The sequence below is a fragment of the Myxocyprinus asiaticus genome, chromosome 6, assembly GCF_019703515.2.
Source record: "Myxocyprinus asiaticus isolate MX2 ecotype Aquarium Trade chromosome 6, UBuf_Myxa_2, whole genome shotgun sequence".
In the NCBI taxonomy this organism is placed as follows: Eukaryota; Metazoa; Chordata; class Actinopteri; order Cypriniformes; family Catostomidae; genus Myxocyprinus; species Myxocyprinus asiaticus.
This window is the reverse complement of record NC_059349.1, coordinates 14,769,918-14,792,802: the sequence shown is the minus strand read 5'-3', so window position 1 is coordinate 14,792,802 and position 22,885 is coordinate 14,769,918. Positions and strand designations below refer to the sequence as shown.

Here is a 22,885-nt window from a genome sequence, read left to right as displayed (position 1 = left end):
AAGGAAGAATGGATGGAGCAAAATATAGGGAAATACTGCAAGAGAACCTGCTTCAGTCCGCTAAAAAACTGAAGCTTGGGAGGAAATTCACCTTTCAGCATGACAATGATCCCAAGCACAAGGACAAAGCAACATTGGAGTGGCTCAAGAACAAAAAGTTAAATGTCCTACAGTGGCCCAGTCACAGTCCTGGTCTCAATCCTTTTGAGAATCTGTGGCACTATTTGAAAATTGCAGTCCACAAGCATCACCCAACCAACCTGGCCAACCTGGAGCAAATCTGCCAAGAAGAATTGGCCAAAATCACTTTGTCACTGTGTGCAAAGCTGGTACTTATGTACCCCAAAAGACTTAAAGCAGTTATTGCAGCAAAAGGTGGCTCGACCAAATATTAATATGTGTGGGGGTTGAATACTTATGCAAGCAAGATATTTCAGTTTTTATTTTTCATAAAAATATTTCCCAACAAAAAAACAATGTCACCTCACAATAACTGATTTTGAGTTTCAGTGTTTTAAAATAAAATATCAATCAGAATGAAATTTCAGTGTACCATTTGTAATTCAGTAATATGAGAGAATTGGTCAGGGGTCTGAATACTTTTGCAAGGCACTGTATATATATTCATATTTTCCATCCATCCATCACCTGGGATTTCAAATGAAAGACTAATTGGATCAGAGATTACAATATCCAATAATATCACAATAATTTTGTGAATAAATGAATGATTGATTTTGATGTATGACCAAATTGGGAATTGTGAAACTGAAGAACCTGAAAATATATCACAGTATGAGAGAAGTCTTATTTTTTATTGTCTTTTTATGGGCACAAAATTTAAAATTGAGAGATTTGCGTAATGTCAGTTTAATGTCTCTAAAGTATATTCAATATAAATTCCAGTGATTCTCAGTAATTAATACAGTTTTACACACAGACAACTATCTGTACAAAATGTTTTATAAATAATGTACAATAATATGACAAAACAAATCATATTACACATATACACATGTAATCACTTTCACACCCACACACAGACACACAAAACACTGCGCTTTTCATTAAATTGTGACTTTCTACAAAATTGTGAGACAAAGCAAAGTTGTTTGGTGACATATAAGTCACATTATATATTAAAACAATTGTCACCACATGTGTTTGATTTTGGATATGCTTTAGACAAAATATACTGTACATATATAAATACATTTTCTTGTCAATATCATAATGGAAAGATGTTATTTTCTAAATTGAAATCAGAATTTAATATGCAATTATAACACTTCATATAATCATTAATGAACACTTTGAGTCGAGTATGTGATTATATTTCAGCAGCTTTGTAGAGAGATTTAGAAAGGATCCATCCATGGTCAATAATCCAGTTGTGATCACCATCAGTGTATAACCACAGCCTTAGTACTGAGCGTATTCAGACTGAAGGGACTGGGGAAAGAAAAATAGATAAAAAATTGTATATGAAATGACATGTGCAAAATCAAAGTAACGATGGGTAAAACGATCTTCTAAACAGAATAATTGAGAAGATGAATCTTGAAATTTAAGGTGACCTAACTGCAGTTAAGACTATCGTAATAGTACACTTGTAAGGCTTTGATGGCTTATTATAACCATTTCCTATAAAGATACATATTAGTTGAGTTAAATTTCAAAGTAAAGTTAAAGGAATAGTGCACCCCAAAATAGAAAAATGCTGTCAAAATTTACTTACTCTCAAGTCTCATATGAGAAAACCGACCAAAGTCGTTTTTTACTGAAAATCGTTCCCTCCACTGTAGCTTTCAAATCTCATTTGTGTTCTTATACATTAAAATATGATGCCTTGGATAAGGACTTCACCTTTAAATGTCAGTCTTTTTGTCACACAAACCTACTGTATGGCTTCAGAAGACTTGGAATATAGCAAATAAGTTGTATGGACTTCTGTTAAGTATTCTTCTTTAACTATTCTTTATTCCTTAACTGCTAAAGTTATACTGATTACAAAAATGTCACATCAAGATCAAAATAAAAACAAACCCATAACAGACAGAAACAGCATAAAGTCAGGGCAGAGGGAAAATTATGATAAAAACCCAAAGTGAAGGAAAATTAGTAGCAGGGAAAAATGAGCTCTAAAGGCCAGGGTATACTTTGTTTTTGGGCGTTTCAGATCGGATCGAGCCGAAGTCGACAGCGTTGTCTTTCAGAGTACACTCCTTAGAGTGCGAGCATATACGAAAGCGTTCGACGCATGCCCACTACAACTACTTTGTGATACTCTTTTAGTACATTCAACAGCAGGTGCATGCTCTGATGGTGCGCACAGACAAGGACTGTCCGTGTGTTGAGAAAATGTGGGCCGTGCGAGGACGGTCTGTGCGGACTGTGCTGATGATTTGCTTCACGCATACTGTGCGCATAGCGATCAGCAACGCAGACAACCGAAGTATACTTTGGCCTTAAGAGGAACTCATGAGTGAACACCAGAGCCACAGAGTAACCAAAGAGGCTGCCACAGTCTGTTAATGCATGTGGCCAGATGGTCACTCACTGGAATGGATCTACTGAGGTAGCGTCCTGGAAACCCACTGAGTCCAGCACACACTGGACCTCTACGAGGGCTTGGCCTGCTCCTGGAGAACGGACTGTAGCCCGTTCTTTTCATAGGTCTGACTGTGCGGGTAGTATTTATGGTGTTAGCTCCAGTAGGGCTGTTGAGGTTGGTGTTGGCCTCTTGATTGTAGTTTAAGTGGGAAGGAGGCAGTCGGGGGTCAGTGGTGGGGTAGCCAAAGCTAAAGCCAGATGGAGGTGCAGGGGGGCATTGGGTTATGGCAGAAGGCGAGGAGGGAGTAAAGGAGGAAGGTTGTGTGCCGCTTTCATTGTCATGGAAGTTGTTGTCATCGTAGAGGTTGCCGAGGGAGTGGGCTAAACGGGGATTGAAGCTGTGCAGGGTGAATAAACAGGGGGTTAAAGGGATAGTTCACACAAAAATTTTAATTCTGTGATAATTTACTCACCCTCATGTTGTGCCAAACCAATATGAATTTCTTTCTTCCGTGGAACATAAAAGGAGATGTTCAGCTTCAGTAACCATTAACTTTCATTTTATGGAAGCAAAAAAAATGCAGTGAAAGTGAATGGTGACTTAGAGACCAGAGACAGTATTAACAGTATAAGTATAATCTGTGTTCCATGGAAGAGAGAAAGTCATACAGATTTTTTTTTAAAAAGAGGATGGGTAAATAATGACAGAAATGTAATTTTGGGGTGAACTATCCCTTTAAGGATGTTTGGGTAAGTAAAATCTTGGCTAAAATCAGTTTAAATCACACATGATGTATAGACACATTTACCTAAGTGCTTACCTTTTAAGGTTGTCAGCAGGAGAGGAAGGGCTGCGTGTTAGTCTCCGTGGAGCAGGAGAGGAGGAGATGAAGAAAGGAGATTTGGAAGCTCGAAGAGGGGAAATGGTGCCTGGAACTGGGCTTATCCCACTTACAAAAAATGACAAATATCAGGATTCAGCAAAGTACTTGATTTAGAGTGAATAATTCATTGATGTAGACCCATAAGGAAGGAAGTGTCCTCATCTAAGACTGGAAACATTCTCCTCATTTTATTGTGTGCGTCTTTATTCAGCTGATATTAACAGAAGCTTAAAGCTGAATAATGTTAAAATACTGTTTCCAATTCCAGCTCATTATGCAGAGACAACTGTAAGTAAGCCATTCATAGTCCTCGAAAACTGTGAACACTGTGGGGCAAATTCACTAAACAGTTGCAGCACTTTTGCGCATGGTATTTCAGCACAAAAATCTGCATCTTATTCACTACCCACCCGCAATCTAGTGTAAACAGGTGCAATCAGCTCTGGTATTCCACTGTATCTTCAGTATTTAAAGGGACAGTTCACCCAAAATGAAAATTCTCTCATCATTTACTCACCCTCATGCCATCCCAGATGTGTATGACTTACTTTCATCTGCAGAACACAAACAAATATTTTTAGAAGAATATTTCAGCTCTGTAGGTCCATACAGTGCAAATTAATTGTGGACAGATCTTTGAGGCACCAAAAAGCACATAAAGGCTGCATAAAAGTAATCTATAAGACTCCAGTGGTTGAGTGAAAAACAAATAAATATTTAAGTCATTTTTTCACTATAAAAAGGTATTAAATATTGAACTGTTTCTAACCCACACCTATCATACCGCTTCTGAAGACACTGATTTAACTACTGGATTACTTTTATGCTGCCTTTATGTGCTTTTTTGAGCTTCAAAGTTCAGGCCAACATTCACTTGCATTGTGTGGACCTACAGAGCTAAAGTATACTTTCTAATGTTTTTTTCTATTCTGCAGAAGAAAGAAAGTCAGACACATCTGGGATGGCATGAGGGTGAGTAAATGATGAGAGAATTTACATTTTTGAGTGAGCTATCCCTTTAAATAGAGTCACTGGCATTCCTTTCTGCACAAACATGCCTCCTTTCTATGTAAATTAGGCTTATAATTGATTGCACTTCATTCACAAAAATTGCCTGGAGCAATTTACATGAATGAAAGATGAAAAGCAGGCAGTAAATTGAATTTTATTTTAAAAAAGGGTGTTATCAAATAGTAATTTTTATTCAAATTTATGAAGAAGGTGTTATAACTTGGCATATATTTCTTAAGTGAATCAGGCGCTAAACTAGCACAGAAAATAACCAGCTCTTTTGCCGGGCGCAATTTATTCTTAAGTGATTTTCCCCTGTGTCTCTTTGGCATTATAAAAATGTATCTGTTTGTACAGCCCTACAAAGCAACATTGACTCAACCAATGGCATTAGTTTCTGGTGGGACTATCTGTTTGTTTGATCAACGATAGACAAATCTGGTGAAAATAATGTTTATTTTGGCAATTCTATTTGGTGACGCTAGGGGCGCAAAAATGACACACTTCAGCTTTAACGAAACTTGGTATGTCAGTGCCAACATACCCTTAGCGTACCAAATCAATTTGGTGACTGTGCTATCTACTGGTCAAAAATGATAAAGCATTAAATAGTAGGTAAGTATGAATGGACAAAAATTGTAAGTGGAATAATTTGGCTTTAACCTATGATTTTTCTCTCTATATATTCATGGAGGCTTGTGGATTATTATAATTACCAAATGTTAAAGGTCTGTCGTACACCATTCCACCAGTTTGAACTGATTTACATACTATTTTCTTGCAACTTTAGCTAAGATCATATTCAAATCAAGCCTCACAGAAGACACAAAATATTCTGCACTTACTGTACACCAAAAAGAAGTTGCTTGCAGAGTTGCCAGACATGAAGTGACATCTTGGCAATACTTTTGTATACTGACACAACACATTTTATGTTTAACTGCACCATTGCCCTGACAATCCCCATAATTAATTTGCATGTGTTATCTCTGTATAAAGCCAAGCGTACACTACATGACTTGCAGAATCACAGTCTGGTTTTTTGTCATGCTGGTGTGAACACTTCAGGACTGTAGTGTATCAACTACACGACCATTCGTCCATGAATGAGTCCATTTGTACACCTGGTATTAAGATGAGTTTTGGGTGATCCGATCACAAATGTACAAGCGAGACATCAGCGTTACACCTGGTCATCTCTTTTGACCATTTGTGTTCGGATTTTGGGGAAAGAATCTCTGATTTATTGAGGACAGACATCAATCATTACATCTGTGCATTACTGAATGAAAATAAAGCACAAAAAAGTAAAAGGCCGGAGCACATTTTCTCTTAATATTCCCAAACATGACGTTCAGAGCAGAATTCTAAGTTATTTTAGTGCAGTACCTGTAACTGAGCTTCTAGTGTGCGTGCTGCTCATATCTGTGTCCCTACTGTACATGTTAATGCATTTGCTTTTTTACATTTTCAGAGCGTACACGTATTTCCCTTTAAATCCGAATGGAATCGGCTAAAATTGGCCGTTTTATTATCTTAAAATTAATATAATTAAATTAATTCACAAACTCGCACAGTTTATTCTTGATAACATGTCAAAAAACATGAAAGAACGGCTCTTACCCGTTTTCGCGCTTTATTGGCACCATTTGCAAAGGAAAATTATAATAATAAAAAAAGTTGAAAATAATAAAGACAGAGGTAAGGGAGATGTGGGTGAAGTTTAATTTTATTTTCAAAATATTTTTTGTCTTCTGTTTCCTAATACCTTGCCCTCCTCTTGTGCTCTCTCTATATTTCATTGGCTGTGGCTCATTGTCCGTATTTCGCTCGTTGAGACAGTGCGCTTACGTGATGACAAGACACCTAGATATCAAGCAGTTTTGAAAACTGTCGCAGCGTCTAGGACTCATCTCGGCCTGTTGCAGGAGTGCGCACACAACAAGACCTTTCGTCGTGAGATCCAAGACTTCTTGTCGCAGACTCAAAACATCAAAGGAGACGAGCTTGAGTCATGTAGTGTACACTAGGCATAAGTCTTGAATGAAACTGTTGACAGTTCCACTATTCTCAATTAACGGTCATATTCATTATTTAGTGTAATGTAGGGTATACCTGAGTGTTGTGGTGGTAGATCTGGGGTGGCGTTGGCCCTTTAAGGCTAGTAGTTTGTCGCCTTGAGTTGGAATCATGTCCTCTTTTCTGTAGTCAGTCTAAGTATAACAAGACAGTGTCAATATCAGTATCATTGTATTGTGAACTCGGATGTGGGATGTGATTGATGGGGATCAGTCTGACTCAGTTCTCAGATGTCTCACCTCATCCACACTCTGTGTCTTTAGGATTGAGCTGTCGATGGATATGTCGTCCATGTTGGAGATGAGATGGGAAATGTCTCTCTCCTGCTGTCGGCTTTCCCTCAGCTGCTGTTGCTTCAGCTTTGAACGATGGAGGTCACCCTGCACCCAGATACTGTGCTGCTTCCTAAAAACAATGAAAGTGAATAGTGATTTTAGTCTAGCTTTCTATCATTTTTGGGTGAACTTTCCCTTTAAAAAACTGTTTTATCTTTGTCTCAGTCTGTCTGAGTCTGTCTTTCTCTCTGCTTACTGTTCAAGAAAGTGCTGTTGAGGTCCAATGATGGAGCCAGGCCTGCAGATTCGTATCCAGGCAATGGCCTCAGGCGCTGTGAAACGATAGTGCTTCATCAAGTAGCAGCCTATCAGAGTACCTGTCCTACCAAGGCCAGCTGTGAAAACAGGGTGAGAAGTTTATAACAAAATTTTCAACTAAACATTTTGGCTGCATTCACACAGCAGCAAAATATGCAGAGTCAGTCCAGTTTGGAGTGCTAAATATGATTTTTAAATAAAGATAAATTTGTTAAAAATCAGTGTTGTAGTCGAGACCAGCTCATCCGAGTCCAAGTCCAGTCTGAGACCAGAGTAGGTCCAGTTTGAGTCAAGACCAAGACCAGAAGAGGGTTGAATATGAGTCAAGACCAAGACCGGAGATGGCTGAGTCCGAGTGGAGACCGAGACCAGTAAAGGCTGAGTTTAAGACAAGAGTTTTTAATGAATGTATTAAATGTATAATTTAAAGAACTATTGACTCTAGGCGCATATATAAAATAACCCTCATTTATTATTTTCTTAAGCATATGTTACCCAATGTGACTCTACCCTCCCTAGCAACCGGGCCAATTTGGTTGCTTAGGAGACCTGGCTGGAGTCACTCAACATGCCCTGGGATTCAAACTAGTGAACTCCAGGGGTGGTAGCCAGTGTCTTTACCACTGAGCTACCCAGGCCCCCTGTATGTACTTCTTTTAAAACAGATCCATTGAGCCATGCATCGGAAAGGGAAAAAGATCAGTTTATTCAGTTTGTGATAACCTTGTTCATATCGCTGCATTTTAGCTTACTGAGTGAATGTCTAGTTTTATATGAGCTTGGAACTATGCAGTTATTTGTGAATAAGAGTTGCAAGATCATAGAATGTTTCCATCCCAATAGGAACAAGAAGGTGTTTCTTCACAAATATATCAAGCCTCTCACCCTTGCAGTGGACAGCTACAGCACCCTTTGCACTCTCACAGATGTGCAGAAAGCGCCTTGTGATCAAATCACTTGGTGTGGTGCCGTCTATGAAGAACAAGTCGTGATGTTCAAACCCAGCATCTGTGAAGCGCTGACCTTCATAGATTTTCTTGTTCAGTCGCACCACGTCTGTGACATTGTGCTGGCGGAAGTAGGGGAAATATGCTTCAGGGGCGTGGAGAGGATAACCTAACAGAACCAAAACATAATTATCAGATCTTTTTGATGAGGGTTGTTCCATTGCTATGAGTAACTCTCTTAATTTGTTGATGAAAAGGGTTTAATCGCCACTGCACTGGTTTTAATGGAATTACAGCAAAGGAAGTTCAGTTTAACATGATCTTTTGACAGGTGCAAATATGCCAGCTCACCGTTCTCTATTTTGCTTTTGGGATGAGGTCCACTGAAGGCCAAAAGTTTTCCTGGCACAATCCAGTTAAAGTCACCGTTTTCCACACGCTTCAAATGTACAAGGTGAAAGAGACTTAGTTTGATGAACTAGAATGTCTGTATCCAAACAAACAATAAAAACTGATTGATTAAATTAATTTTGATTTGTTGTGTTTTGTGGGTGGTTATTTTGCTTATTAGAGGTCAATACTCTCAATCAAGGTTTTATCTACTTTTAATGTTTGAATATCTCTAAGGGATATTGTACAGTCATTATCGCAAAATAAACCCGACACTGCAATCAGGAATTTAACGTGAAGCAGAGGGGTCCTGTATCACGCTAAAGGGATCTACTTTGCAAAAATAATTGGATGACTATAAATGATCCTGTTAATTACACAGCTACTTACCAAATAAATAAATAAATGGACTTATAGTATTGATTTCAGTTATAATTATTCTATTTTAAGAAAAGAAAGAGACCTTGGAGTGATATGAGTGACATGAAACTAGCACAGCTACAGTATGTAGAAAATCAGTTGCCTAGACAAAAGTAATTATACAAAAAGTTTTGACTACGGAATGCTGCGACTGACCAGTCAGAATCAAGTATTCCAGAGAGCTGTGTATGTGTCATCTATGAGAATTAAATATATCACAATTCAAAAAAGGTGACTGATACCTCATAATGTTCATATTCTTCGACATCAAAATTCTCAAAGTCAAAGAAACCATGCTGCAGGGCCTAAAGGGATGCAAAAATAATTAAAATATTAATTAAAAAAATTGATTTGAACTAACTTGTGTTTTCTAGAAATCTCATTGCTTATAAAGGGAATGTAGCTTAAAAATGAGCATATTATATATCCATTAATCTTTAGTTAAGCTTTAATAAAAACATTCTTAAATCATGCGTTTAAGGACATCTACAAACTAAAGTTGTGCTCTATCTTCATATTTTATTACAAGCAAAGTCACCCAAACTGTGTAATATGCATTGCCATTCAATTCCATAAGTGACTGCTAGAGCATTTTCTCGAAACTCTCCACCCACTAATTGTCCTATTTTTTGTGCTTCCTGTTCATTATCAGATTGTTTGGAAAGTCCTTATGTAATCTCTCTGTTATACACTGTGCCAAATTTTTGTCCCGTGTCACCATTGAAAAGACAGATAATTGGATTAAAAGATTATGTACTGGGGATGGAGTGCATTGAGAGTCTACAGTTTCCAGGCTTTGTCCGAAGGCACCTGCATAACCTGACACTTAACCAATGGGTCTACAATGTTACATGTTCCCCTGCTTAAATATTAACCATTAAAACAGGTAGTGCTGCTATAGCAGAGGAAAGACTTGCCAAACCACCCCCTTTAACCCTTAAATGCAATTTCACCAAACTCTCTTACATATTCGGGTCTTTAGAGAACAAGCACTTATATTTACAACAAATGGATCTACAAAATGCCCAGATAGTGTAAAAATGTTCTACATATTTTCAAGACAATTAGAAAATAATAGAATCAAATATATTTTGATATATTTTGATGTTTTATTTTCATATGTCAAAGAGATTACTCAACAAATCAGGACAAATCTAGAAAAGGATTCTTTACTTTCACACTGACATTTCATGAGACGTAACTGGCTGTCAAACACACAACACATAATCTACACATAAGCTACACACAAGTATTTTCTCAGGCACTTATTGAGTCTAAATAGATGCACGACTTGCATAATTTCAGTAGTACACCCAATTGACAATAGTCATATCATACTGTTCATGTGTTACACTTGCTATAGTTTACTTCCATGTTGTTTCTACACCAAATAGCAATGTCAAATGTAAATCAAATCAATCACTGAAACAACAGCGCCACCTTGAGTAAGAAATAGCATGTATGATATATATGTGTACACGCATATGGGATACTGATAATTCATCATTGTTCATAATTCATTGTTGCACAGAAAATCACAGAAAAACAAAGAAATAGATATCCTGTGACACTAAACTTATATAGATATGAAATAATCATAAAAATATAATTTATGAAAGTGCAAAAAAACAAAAAAAAAAAAAAAAAATTATACATACCTTAGGTCTCAAATGATCCTATACACTTTTGGTACTTAAACCATTACATTTGTTTTTTGTTATGTTTTTGGTGCAATTTTGGCTTCTTTTTTGTTTTGTGTGTGTGTGTGTGTGTGTGTGCGTGTGTGTGTTTGTGTGTGTTACGCTATTTAAAAGCGAGAGACTGAGGAATACTAAAGAAGTGTGGGCATCACTCCAAAAAAATAGATAAGGTACAGGGGTGGAATGAGGTCCCGGGTCACTAAGTTCTGAGGTATGCGTTTAAGGGTTAATGCACTTACCTTGCGGATTCCTTGTAAACAGTCTAAAATGGTTAGATTATATGTGCAGTTCCCAAATGCAGCATCTCTGTATGGACATAAAAAGGGATTAAATTGATGATAAAAGCTGAATACAAATCACAGAATCATCTGTAATGATTAATATTGCATTGGTGTAATGTTACCTGCATATTACAGTTTTTTACAATCAGTCATTTTTACACATTTCTCAATACTGAGAACGATTTTTCAAAACTCTTCATACAATCAGCACAACATCACTCTATGTGGACTAAACTGTGGATCAGTTTTCATTGCTTTAACACAAAATACATTCAGGGACCACTACCTTCAATCATCATGAAATCTTCTGTCACTCACTCTCAACAACGAGCAAAACTTTATGTAAAAGCAGATTTTTCTTTTGTACTTGTTTTCATACCGTTTTCAATACTGTTAAACTTAAGTTCAAAACCTCACACAAAACTAAATTTAACAGAGTTAGCTATATTTATATAATAATAGTATACTGAAATATATCCACAACCAAGATAAATAAATAAATAATAATAAAAAATAAAAAAAACAGCTGATTCCCATTTTAGCTGAAGACCTACCCAGGTGTTTTGTCTTCTATTTCATTACCTTCTCTACAAAAGAACATTTTTGGAATGGCAAGCATGGATCAACAAGTAGGTGACAGAGAAAGAGGAGTTGGCAGGAGAAGGAGAGGAGTGCAAATGTGTGCTAGAAGACCAATGAGGGGAGATGGCCAGGGATGGATCAGGCATGCCAAGTGATTCTATCATAGGTGTATTAAAAGAGAGGACATAAGGTGTGATGTGGCAAGAACATGTGGCCAAATGTGGAAGACAGGGCTGACCGAGCTTAGTAATCTATGTTTTTTACAGTAATACAGGAGGAAGTACTGTTTACTGTAACTTTAACTTTGTAACTTTTTTCATTTTGAGCTTTTTTGTTATTTTGGAGTTATTGTGCCACATGCACACACATGTGAAAATACAGTAAATCACACTGAAGAAAATCCATAATGTTAGTGTACAATGGAGTTCATTCTACAGTGAAGTGCCTCTCTTGCATTGTAACAGAATATTGGCTTACATATGTAAAAAGTCAAGCATACCCTACAGTAAGCCAAAGTATTTCTATTGGGGGAAACAGTTTGCCAGTGTTTTGGTGAAATTAATTGATTTTGAGAGATGTATGAAGTGTTGTGATGGTTGTAGGGCATTTTTGATGAAAGATTTACTGTTGTGCTAGTATAAATGTTGGTACACGTGACTGCGTGAAGAGTTTTGAAAATGCGTTCTCAGTATGGAGAAATGTGTGAAAATGATTGTGAAAAATTGTAACAGAGAGGTATGACTAGTATTATGATTTTGGAGGTGGGGGAACCCTAAAATCTGGTTGTGATTTAGGTACCCTAGGTAACATTTGGCATGACCCCCATCCGCAAAAAAACATAATGTTTAAAATGGTTTTTGGAATGAGTACACTAGCTAAATGGATACAGAGTGTGTGTGCTGGATCAAACTAAAACTGTCCTGGATGGATGGATGGATGGATGGATGGATAGATAGATAGATATTCCCCAATTAAAATCCTGACACATGACAGAATGTGATGTGAACACTTTGTCAAGCTTGTTTCAGACAGTGTGTGTTGCCTCTCACCTGAAAGGCAGGTATGACACATTTGTTCCAGAGATCATGGCCCGGTAAACCTCCTCTGGGGTTTTCTTTAAATAGATTACCTGGAGAGAAGCAAGAGAATAATAGCAATTTCTCCGAGGACAGACTCTGAAACGTGGGAAGTGTGAATAGCTTTTGTTCTTTTCCCACTGTTGAACCAGTTTTGTCAGGGCATAACTTGTCCTTGCCCATTAACCAGTTGTACTCTTTGGGGTCCCAGAGATAAATAAAAATTAAACCTAAATTCAAATTATTTTAATATGTTCCTCTTCTCTATTCAAACCCCAGAGATTACTGACACTTTAACCCTCTGTTGCATCACAAAGTAAGGAGACACTAAAATAGTTCATTTAAAAAAATAGTTTCAGCAGAAACACATTGTAGAGAAATATAATACAACAAACCAAAACAGACAACTGGCAGGAGTGTACTTCTACAGTGTGTACACCAATCAGCAAATCATAGCATGTGAAAATTAATTCAGGGTTTCTGAGGCCTCAATGAGAAGTAATGTAATTTAGTTCATAATCAGCTCTCATAATATTAGAAAAAATCATCCTGATAAATGTTAAGCATACTGTATGTGTCTTGAGATTTTAAAGAGCCTTTGGGTCTCTCAGAACAGAACTTGAGGGTTCAATTCAACAATAAATATCAACTTCTAAAGTCCATGAAAGATATCAACTCACTGCATAAGCACCGATGAGGACGGCTGCATTGGCTCTCTTTCGTTGGTCATAACTGGTGTAGTGGATGATACGCTTTCTGGACAGAGTCAAAGACTGCAGACATGCACAAAACACACATTAAGAACATTCATATTTATGGATGTTACAGTAATAGCACAGGCTCTAGTTTTCTTTTATATGCTTTCTTTGCTTTCTTAAATTTTGCTGTTGGTTTCCCTTTTTCTGAACAATGGAATTGCATATATAATCTCTTGTACAAAAAAAGACAGTCTTTGCAACACTACTCAGAATTGATCTGTAAAAGTGGATTACCCAGTTTATATAAAAAGTCCTTTATTTATACATATGAGCCACATAAGTTCATTTGCAGTTTTGTTTTCATTTCATTAATAAAAATGTTAAGCATTCATATAACCCCAATTCCAAAAAAGACTATGAAAAATGCTGATAAAAACCAAAATATGTGATTTGTAAATTATATTCACCCTTTGCGTATTGAAAGCACTATAACTACACATTATATGATGTTTTACTTTGTGAATTTCAAATTTTTTTTTTTTTTTTTTTTAAATGTACAGTAATATCAAATCAGATGATTACAACACACTCCAAAAGGTTGTGACAGTCGAGTGTTTACCACTGTGAAACAACACCATTTCTTCTAATAACACTTATTAAGCATTTGGGCAATGATGACACAAGTTTGTTAAGTTTAGAAAGTGGAATTTTCCCCCATTCATCCATTATGTAGGTCTTCAGCTGCACAATTGTATGGGGTCTTCATTGTCATCTAATGTGCTTCATAATGCACCACACACTCTCAGTTGGAGATGGTCAGGACTGCAGGTAGGCCAATCTAGCACCCGCACTCTCTGCTCAAACAGCTATTCACTTGCACTTGAAATATGGGCAGTATGTGGTTTAAAGTTGTCCTGCTGGAAAATGCAAGGACGTCCCTGGAAAAGATGGTGCTGGATGGCAGTATATGTTGCTCCAAAATTTTTACATATCTGTCTGCATTCATGGTGTTCTCACAGATGTGCGATTTACCCATGCCATGGGCACTGACACACCCCTGGTCCATACAGACACTGGCTTTTGGACCTGACGCTGATAACAGCTTGGATGGTCTTTTTCCTCTTTGGCCCGGATAACACGATGGCTTTGTTTTTCAAAAACACTTTTTGAAATGTGGACTCTTCGGACCAAAAAAAAAACACAGTTCCACTGTTCTACTTTCCATCTAAGATAAGACCGAGACCAGAGAAGTCGGCAGCACTTCTGGACAGTGTTGATGTAGGGCTTCTGCTTTGCATAGCAAAGTCTTAACTGCATCTGTGGATGCAGCAGCGAGTGGTGTTGACTAATAAAGGTTACTAAAGTTATCCCAAGCCCATGTTCATGATATCCATTACAAATGAATGACATTTTTTAAAACCGTGATGTCTGAGGGATCAGAGATCACACACATTCAGAAATGGTTTTTGTCTTGCCCTTTACTCACCAAGATTTGACCAGATTCCTTGAAACTTTTAACTATATTGTGCACTGTAGAGGGTGAAATGCTCAAAATCCTTCCAATTTGTCTTTGGGGAACATTGTTCTCAAAGTGCTGGATTATTTGCTGAAGCATCTGTTGGCAAATTGACAAGTCTTGAACAATCCTTGCTCTTGAAGGACTAGGCTGTTTTTGGAGGCTCCTTATATACTATAACACGACTGCCTCACCTGTTTAACTCCTGTTTAACATTGCCTTTTTATTTCAACTCATCAAATTGTTATTAGTCTTAAATTGTATGTCTCAACTTTTTTGGAGTGGGTTGCAATTATCTGATTTGAAATTATTGTACATTTTCAATAAAAATAATGAAATTCACAAGGAAAAACATCATATAATGTGTAGTTGTAGTGCTTTCAATATAGCAAAGGGTGAATATAATTTACAAATCCCCTTTTTTTTTTTTTTTATTAGCATTTTTCATACTGTCCCAACTTTTTTCGGAATTGGGGTTGTACAATGATGCCAGATATCAGGATGAGGTGGGGCCAGTACATACAGTGGCCCTAAAAAGTATTTGAGCACTTAATCCATGCTTAAAAATATATGTAATCACATTAGATTGCCTAAGGAAAGTCAAGTTAGTTCTGAGAAAAGCTCTAGCATCATTTGTTTGCAGATGCAACTTGGTTGGTAATTAAATCCATACACTTTTAAGTGTGGATTAAAGGAATGTTCCGGGTTCAGTACAAGTCAAGCTCAAAGGACAGCATTTGTGGCATAAAGTAGATTACCACAAAAATTAATTTAGACTCGACCCTTCTTTTCTTAAAAAAAAAAAAAGAAAAAAAGAAAAGAAGAAAAAAAGCTCAAATCTGGGTTACAGTGAGGCACTTACAACGGAAGTGAATGGGGGCAAATGTTTGAGGGTTTAAACAGAAATATGAACTTATAATTTTTATAAAAGCACTTAAATTAATTGGTCTGTTAAAACTTGTGGATTATTTGAGCAGTGAAGTTGTTTAAATTGTCATTTTAACAGTCATTTTAGGGTTGTAGGGTTTGTTGACATTACATCGTCATGGTAACGAAGTTGCAAAATTGGATATAACTTTACACAGAAAAGGTTTGTAAGTGATTTTATCACACTAAAATCATGTTAACACGCATATCCTTTATGTCTTGTGGTTATATTTTTTAAAACAGAGAGTATTTTAATGATAAAAAATGACTTCTTCACCTCCATTGTAAGTGCCTCACTGGAACACAGATTTTTGCTTTTTTTAAAGAAAAGGAGGGACAAGTCGAAATATATATATATATATTCTTTTTTTCTTTTCTTTTTTTTTTTTTTTTGTGGTAATCAACATTATGCCACAAATGCTGTCGATTGATCTTAACTTGTATTGAACACGGAATATTCCTTTAAGTGTCTAAACATTTTCTAGGGACACGAGACATTCACAGAATACACAAATAAATTCAACTCCAGATACAAAGCAAGTCATTTTCAGAATAAGGCCTCTAAAGATCAGGTGTTTCATTCATGCCAGAAACTTCTGTCTCTATCTTCAGAAGTGTAACTCACATGAAGCAGCAATAGAGCACTCTCTAATGCTCACTGTAGGAACTGCTTATTATTTAACATACTGAACTGTAGTCTTGCAACAAGTGAAAAGGACCATGACTGTTGAAGGGTGGTGACCTAAACACATCCTATAAGGCTCTTCAAAACTGACAAATGATCAGTTTCATTTATTTCAATGCAAAGCCAGGCTTAATAATAATATACTATTTGCAGTGGACCAACTGTCTCTGTTTCCAAGAGGTTATTTACAAGAATCTGTAATCTAGATTCATTTTAGAAAATGTAAATCCAGCACTGCTATTTATTCTCAGTGCATTTCAGTTTTCAACATCTCAACTGCTGCACTATGCAGAACATTTTCCCCCTTCAGACAACAGGGAAAGATTTTGAATGATTTTCTATTGTTATACTGCAACATAAAAAAAATAATAATAAATAATAATAATAATAAAAAAATCCTTGTAGGCATTAAACTACTGTATGTAATAATAATAATAATAATAATAATAATAATAATAATAAATGTATCAATGTCTATCTAATAGTGAAAATAAAAAACAACCTATATTTGATCAGTACGAAAAATTACTGTATATGAATACCTGGTGAAACCCCCAGAAATATGATAAAAACAGCTTTGTGACACAAACACTGAGCTATTTAAATTGTTTTACCTTTAGTTTTTTGTTCAGTTTACAGCAGTATCTGTACAGCATTGCTAGATTAAGGGGTCCAAAATCTGCATAAAAACTGAGGACAGAAATGCGCCATAAAATAATCATCATTAAACAATGAGCTTTAACAATCACAAAAACTGACAAAAAATACCACATTTTTATGTTAGGTGATTCTAGTTATGATATTAATACTCTTATCTAATATCTATTATCTTATTTTTCATTCTAATATCATGCAAATACTATAAACAGTAAAAAAAAAAAAAAAAAAAAAAAAAAAACTCTTTTACAAAACACTTGATCCCAGTATGAGATTTTTTTTAGAGCAAATAAACTCCATGATAAAACAAATTAGCCACCATGAAAAAACCATTCAATGGTCTAAATTCAGAACTGATGACTCACTTTTCATAAATAAATTCATCATCCGTACAGAAGAAATGTGTGTTTGCTGTGCTCTTGGGTTTGCTTCTGAGAGTAGCAAAATACAGACGATCTGGAAAAAGGCAAAAAGATCACAATTAGAGGAAATAAAAGAAATAAGGATCAATGTAAGTCAATGTAAATGTAGAAACATTGATCTCTATATAGAGAACTGCACTATATTGAACAAATATTGAACACATATTAACCTATTACATTTACACAACATTAGTTAATGCACATTTAAAATGTGATATTCAGAATTGAATGTGCATGAACTGATCTCATAAGTATCACAGTATATTGTTTGTTGATGAATTATAACGTAAATAAATGTATTAAGTGTGTCTAAATATGCTAAGACATGGCTATTTTAAGATTTTTCGGTTATATATGAACCGTAGGTAGTTGACCAGACTAGAAAATGGTTTGTAATACTGCTTTGCTTTTTAACTTTTTACACATTCACTATGTAGATATCCTATAGCTAACGTATCCTATTACTTTGATGATTAATAATTACCTTTGATTAACTCATAAGCACCAAGCAGCTCATTGTCATCTCCCATTTTATTCATGGGAGTTTCAATTCGTTCCAAATAATTTTACGTAATCGTAAAATAAATGTACTTCAAAGGTAAATCCGTTATATCTGGCGGAGAAGTAATCACAGTCCTGTTATAAACCACTTGCGTGTCCTGTAATCTCTTTCATGTCGAGTAGGTTATAGACAGCAAATCCTCTAAATCTCTTCGAACGGAGAGAGACTGAAAAACATGATATATTCCATCAGTTGAATGTCACATATGATCGCGTAGAGTGCGAGTTCTTGCATAGCTGCAAACTTTATGATACACTGTTAAAGGGACATTGCTTAGTAACCACGTGCCATACCACCCCACAAAGGCGCGTTGCTAAGGAGGGGATCATATAGACCAATCAGCGATCGAGACGTAACGTCTGATATAAACACAGGATGAGATTTTGGATTAGTAGACACTCAGATCCACCAGTGTCATATACCTAATGCAAATGTTCAACTAAAAAAAAGTATTTGGCACATACTACATAAATTACATGAGAGAGAAAAAAAAAAGTATCTAAAGGCTTATGCTCATATGCTTGAAATTATGTTTGTAGACAAATATAAATGATCTAAATATACATTTCTTTCCAAAGCTATTTGTATAATTAGTTATTTAAATTAGACAATGAATTAGTAATAAATAATGAAGGAAATGCAGCTGACAAGCTTGCATGGAAACTTGAATATTGTTTAAAAAACTATTTAAAGGGATAGTTCACCCAAAAATGAAAATTCTTTCATAATGCACTTACCCTGATGCCATCAGATGTGTATGACTGTCTTTCTTCAGCAGAACACAAATGAAGATTTTTAGAAGAAGATAGAGCTCTGTCAGGTCCTTATAATGGAAGAATATGGGTGCCAGCACTTTGACGGTCCAAAAGTCATATTTAGGCAGCATAAAAGTAATCCACATGACTCAAGTCGATCAATCAATGTCTTCTGAGGCAAATCGATACGTCTGTGTTAAAAATGACGTAAGCGTGTCGGCGAGTTCACGTGAGAATTCGGTAGCATCACTTATTTACAACAGAAGAACGAAATGTCACGCAAGAGTTCGGCCATTTCAAACAGCATCAGATTTAAAGTTAAAAACGTTTTAATTATCAACTTGTTTCTTACATAAACGTATCAGTTCGCTTCAGAAGACATTAACTGAATGACTGGAGTCATGTGGATTACTTTATTGCTGCCTAATTGTGACTTTTGGACCGTCAAAGTGGTTGTGTTTTACAACCATGAGAAGCCACACTGCGGTGATGATCTCAATGCTATCTTTGGAGGGTGGAAAGACATTGGAGTTTTGGAAAGAGGGGTGTGTCTAATTCAATGGCTAGTCTCCTGGAAGTTCCAGAACAGCTAAAACCACTTAGCCTACAGCACCTTTAATAATATTGTTAATATAACATTAATTTAGCAGAATAATACAAATTAATATGTTATTATTGTGTATTATAATATTTTATAACTGTAATAATATTGTACAGTTTTGCCGAATTAATTCTGGATAAATGCTTCATAAAACAGCCGTGATTATTGCAGTCAGACACTCCCATCTTTCATCATTCAGATTGTGTGATGTGCAGTATTGAGGTGATTTTCCTATAGAAATTATGACACTGAGGGTGTGAATATAGTCACTCACTGTTGTGTCATCTGGCCTCTTTCACCATCAGCTGCTGCATGTGTAGTGGACATGCTTGAACTCTAAAACTCGTTAATATGATCAGGCTTGAGTCAGCTCACGTTCAACCACAACTACAAATTCTAATGTGCCATCATTTGTGCAGCTCAGAGCACACCACACTGTGTGCACTTTGTATTTTCAAAAGCAAAGTACCAAAAAACACCCAAAAAGTATTATGGTATTTAGACAGATAGAGAGATAGATAGATAGATAGATAGATAGATAGATAGACAGACAGAAAATATTGAGACAGACAGACAGACAGACAGACAGACAGATAGACAGACAGTATTGAGACAGACAGACATACAGATAGGCATTATTGAGACAGACAGACAGACAGATAGATAGACAGACAGACAGACAGATAGATAGACAGACAGACAGATAGACAGACAGTATTGAGACAGACAGTTAGACAGACAGATAGATAGACAGACACATAGATAGACAGACAGACAGACAGACAGTCAGACAGACAGATAGATAGATAGACAGACAGACAGACAGATAGGCATTATTGAGACAGACAGACAGACAGACATACAGATAGATAGATAGATAGATAGATAGATAGATAGATAGATAGATAGATAAACAGACAGACAGACAGATAGATTTACTTGTGATGTGGGTTATCCAGGCCGTCTGTGGCACCATGGCTGGACGCCTACGCTTGACACGCCAGTGTCCCCCCCAGGCAGACACATGGGACATGCCTTCATTGAGGTCCTTAAAGAGAGGAAAATAATATTGTCGATGAATAGTTTCTGTTGCACGCCCTTAAGTTATCCCCATGTAAATGAGAATGCGCCTGGAGGCAGTCAGAAATTTTCTTGAGTCAGACAATGGAGGAAATAAGCTTTCATTTCTAACAGAAGTCCCAGGCAATGGAGCCGCCTCACAGCTTCACCTGCTAAAATGTCACGAAACAAAGGTAAGAGCAGCTCAAGTGACAGACTCAGGTTACAGCGCAACCCAAAAAAAAAAAAAAAAATACCTGGCTGTGGTACTGTCAGGGGTTTTTCGTTACTCTTAATTCACATAAAGGTGGGAATGTCACTCCTCACAGCATGCTCTGACTGGATTTGTCACATGACCTCAGTGGCACATTCATATTGTCTCTATTAATCTCTGTCAATAAAGTGGCTTGTAATTTTCCCTGTACCAGATGTCTGTGGAGTTGCTTACTCTTTTTCAAGGGTCAGTTGCTGGGAGACTGGGCTAAGCTAACACCTGAGATGAGGACATGGTGTAGAGGCCAGACTCCAAATGGAACAGGGTTTCTAATAACAGGCAATGCCACTCATAGGGCTCTAGGAGAGGTTATCAGCACTGTATGAAGATATCTGAGAAACACTGGGGGAGAAGCTTGAGGATGGAATGAAAAAAGCACTGAGATACCGTAAGTGGGTGGTTGACATGACATGCTTTTAAACGTGTACAGGGTGTCAGAGATAAAAGAAGCATGCTCCCTTTAATTATCACACGGCTCTCAGGAATACTTGGTTCTGATTGGTCAGTTGCAGCATTCTATGGTCAAATATTTTTCTTGTATTATGCCTGCTAAACTATGTAACTGATCTTTGTACAAGGTAAGCAATTTTCTAAATAGCTATGGCCTCTTTCTTCTCTAATAATAAAATATTCAAATCAATAGTTTGTGTACATGTTTTTCTCTGTTCAAGTAATCAAGAAAAATTAAGGTAAAGCCCAATTTTGAAATTAAAATATAAAAACATATATCATACATATTTTTGGAAACACAATAAAATAAAGTGACTTATAAATGGGTTAGCTGTGGTTAAACAGAGTTTCTTATAGAAATGAGTAACATATGGTGTGATAATACTCAAAAAATCAAACAAACCATTTAAAGGGATAGTTCACCCAAAAATTTAAATTCTCTCATCATTAACTGACCCTCATGCCATCCCAGATGTGTATGACTTTCTTCCTTTTGCAGAACACAAACAAAGATTTTTAGATGAATATTTCAGCTCTGTAGGTCCATACAGTGCAATTGAATGGAGGCCAGAACTTTGAAGATCCAAAAGGCACATAAAGGCAGCATAAAAGTAATCCAAACAACTCCAGTGGTTAAATCCATATCTTCAGAAGCGATATTATAAGTGTGGGTGAGAAAGAGATCAAAATTAAAGTCCTTTTTTACTATAAATTCTTCTCCCTGCCCAGTAGGTGTGATATGCATGAAGAATGTGAATCACCAAAAAAACAAAAAAAAACAAAAAAAAGAAGAAGAAGAAGAATGTGAAAGTGAAAGTGCAGATTTATAGTGAAAAAGGACTTAAATGTTGATCTGTTTCTCACCCACACTTATCATGTCGCTTCTGAAGACATGGATTAAACAACTGGAGTCTTATGGATTACTTTTATGCTGCCTTTAAATGTCTTTTGGATCTTCAAAGTTCTGGACATCATTCACTTGCATTGTATGGACCTAAAGAGATGAGATACTTTTCTAAAAATCTTTGTTTGTGTTCTGCAGAGGAAAGAAAGTCATGCACATCTGGGATAGCATGAGGGTGAGTAAATAATGAGATAACTTTCATTTTTGGGTGAACTCCCATTAATAACAGACAATTATTTGGACATGTTTGTGGTAATTAGATTCACAGAAGCATGCACATGGTGATATGCCATGGGTGAATATCCTACTTCAGTGCACAAACACTGTGCCTAACCAATGCTGCACCTCATTTGCGCAGACCTCCTCGTCTATACTGGTCTTAACCCATTCACTATAATCAGACAATAAGCAGCAGATTACCAGGCTGGTGGAAAGAAGTTCAAGGCCACCCGTGTTAATCTCACCATGAGAATGGCTGCTTAACTATGGGAACCCGGGTGACAAGATGTCTCAAGGACTGGGTCACCTGACCATCAGCAGCCCTGCAATGGAACCAGACCAGCTGCATGAGAGTAGACAGCATAAGATAAAAAATGATTGCTGGATAGATTATTATAGGAGCACAATGAGGAGATTTCTCATGCTTACAATACTTATTGTTGTTTATTATGAGGATTATTGCTACTGGCTTTAATCTTGGTGCAGGAGATTGACAAATGATGACAGATTGGAGATTGAACAAGAAGACAATTACAGTGATTGTAGAATAGATATGTAGAATATACAATCTTGTTATGTGACCCATATGCTATCAAAATATGACCTTTTTAATTACAGTTAGCTGTCCCCACATCATTAA

At 36.5% G+C, this 22,885-nt stretch overlaps 1 protein-coding gene across 4 annotated transcripts; it reads right to left on the bottom strand.

The window, feature by feature from the left end:
• Nucleotides 1-945: 945 nt before the first annotated feature.
• Nucleotides 946-20,798, bottom strand: cdc14aa (cell division cycle 14Aa). 4 transcript variants are annotated; one of them, XM_051701557.1, is made up of 15 exons: nucleotides 20,656-20,798; nucleotides 20,279-20,387; nucleotides 17,365-17,455; nucleotides 16,957-17,032; nucleotides 13,197-13,289; nucleotides 12,490-12,569; nucleotides 10,817-10,883; nucleotides 9,120-9,182; nucleotides 8,419-8,506; nucleotides 8,006-8,236; nucleotides 7,059-7,197; nucleotides 6,767-6,932; nucleotides 6,564-6,661; nucleotides 3,375-3,503; nucleotides 946-1,452 (listed from the first exon to the last, which is right to left on the bottom strand). In XM_051701557.1, the coding sequence occupies exons 2-15, from the start codon at nucleotides 20,370-20,372 to the stop codon at nucleotides 1,404-1,406; spliced, it is 1,464 nt and encodes a 487-aa protein (XP_051557517.1). In that variant the 5' UTR covers nucleotides 20,373-20,387; nucleotides 20,656-20,798; the 3' UTR covers nucleotides 946-1,403. The 4 variants fall into 4 exon arrangements, with proteins under 4 accessions (XP_051557517.1, XP_051557521.1, XP_051557519.1 ...); XM_051701561.1 differs by lacking the exons at nucleotides 20,279-20,387; nucleotides 20,656-20,798 and adding exons at nucleotides 2,561-2,951; nucleotides 17,906-18,631; XM_051701559.1 differs by lacking the exon at nucleotides 20,656-20,798 and having other exon boundaries at nucleotides 20,279-20,619.
• Between the last annotated feature and the right edge of the window lie 2,087 nt (nucleotides 20,799-22,885).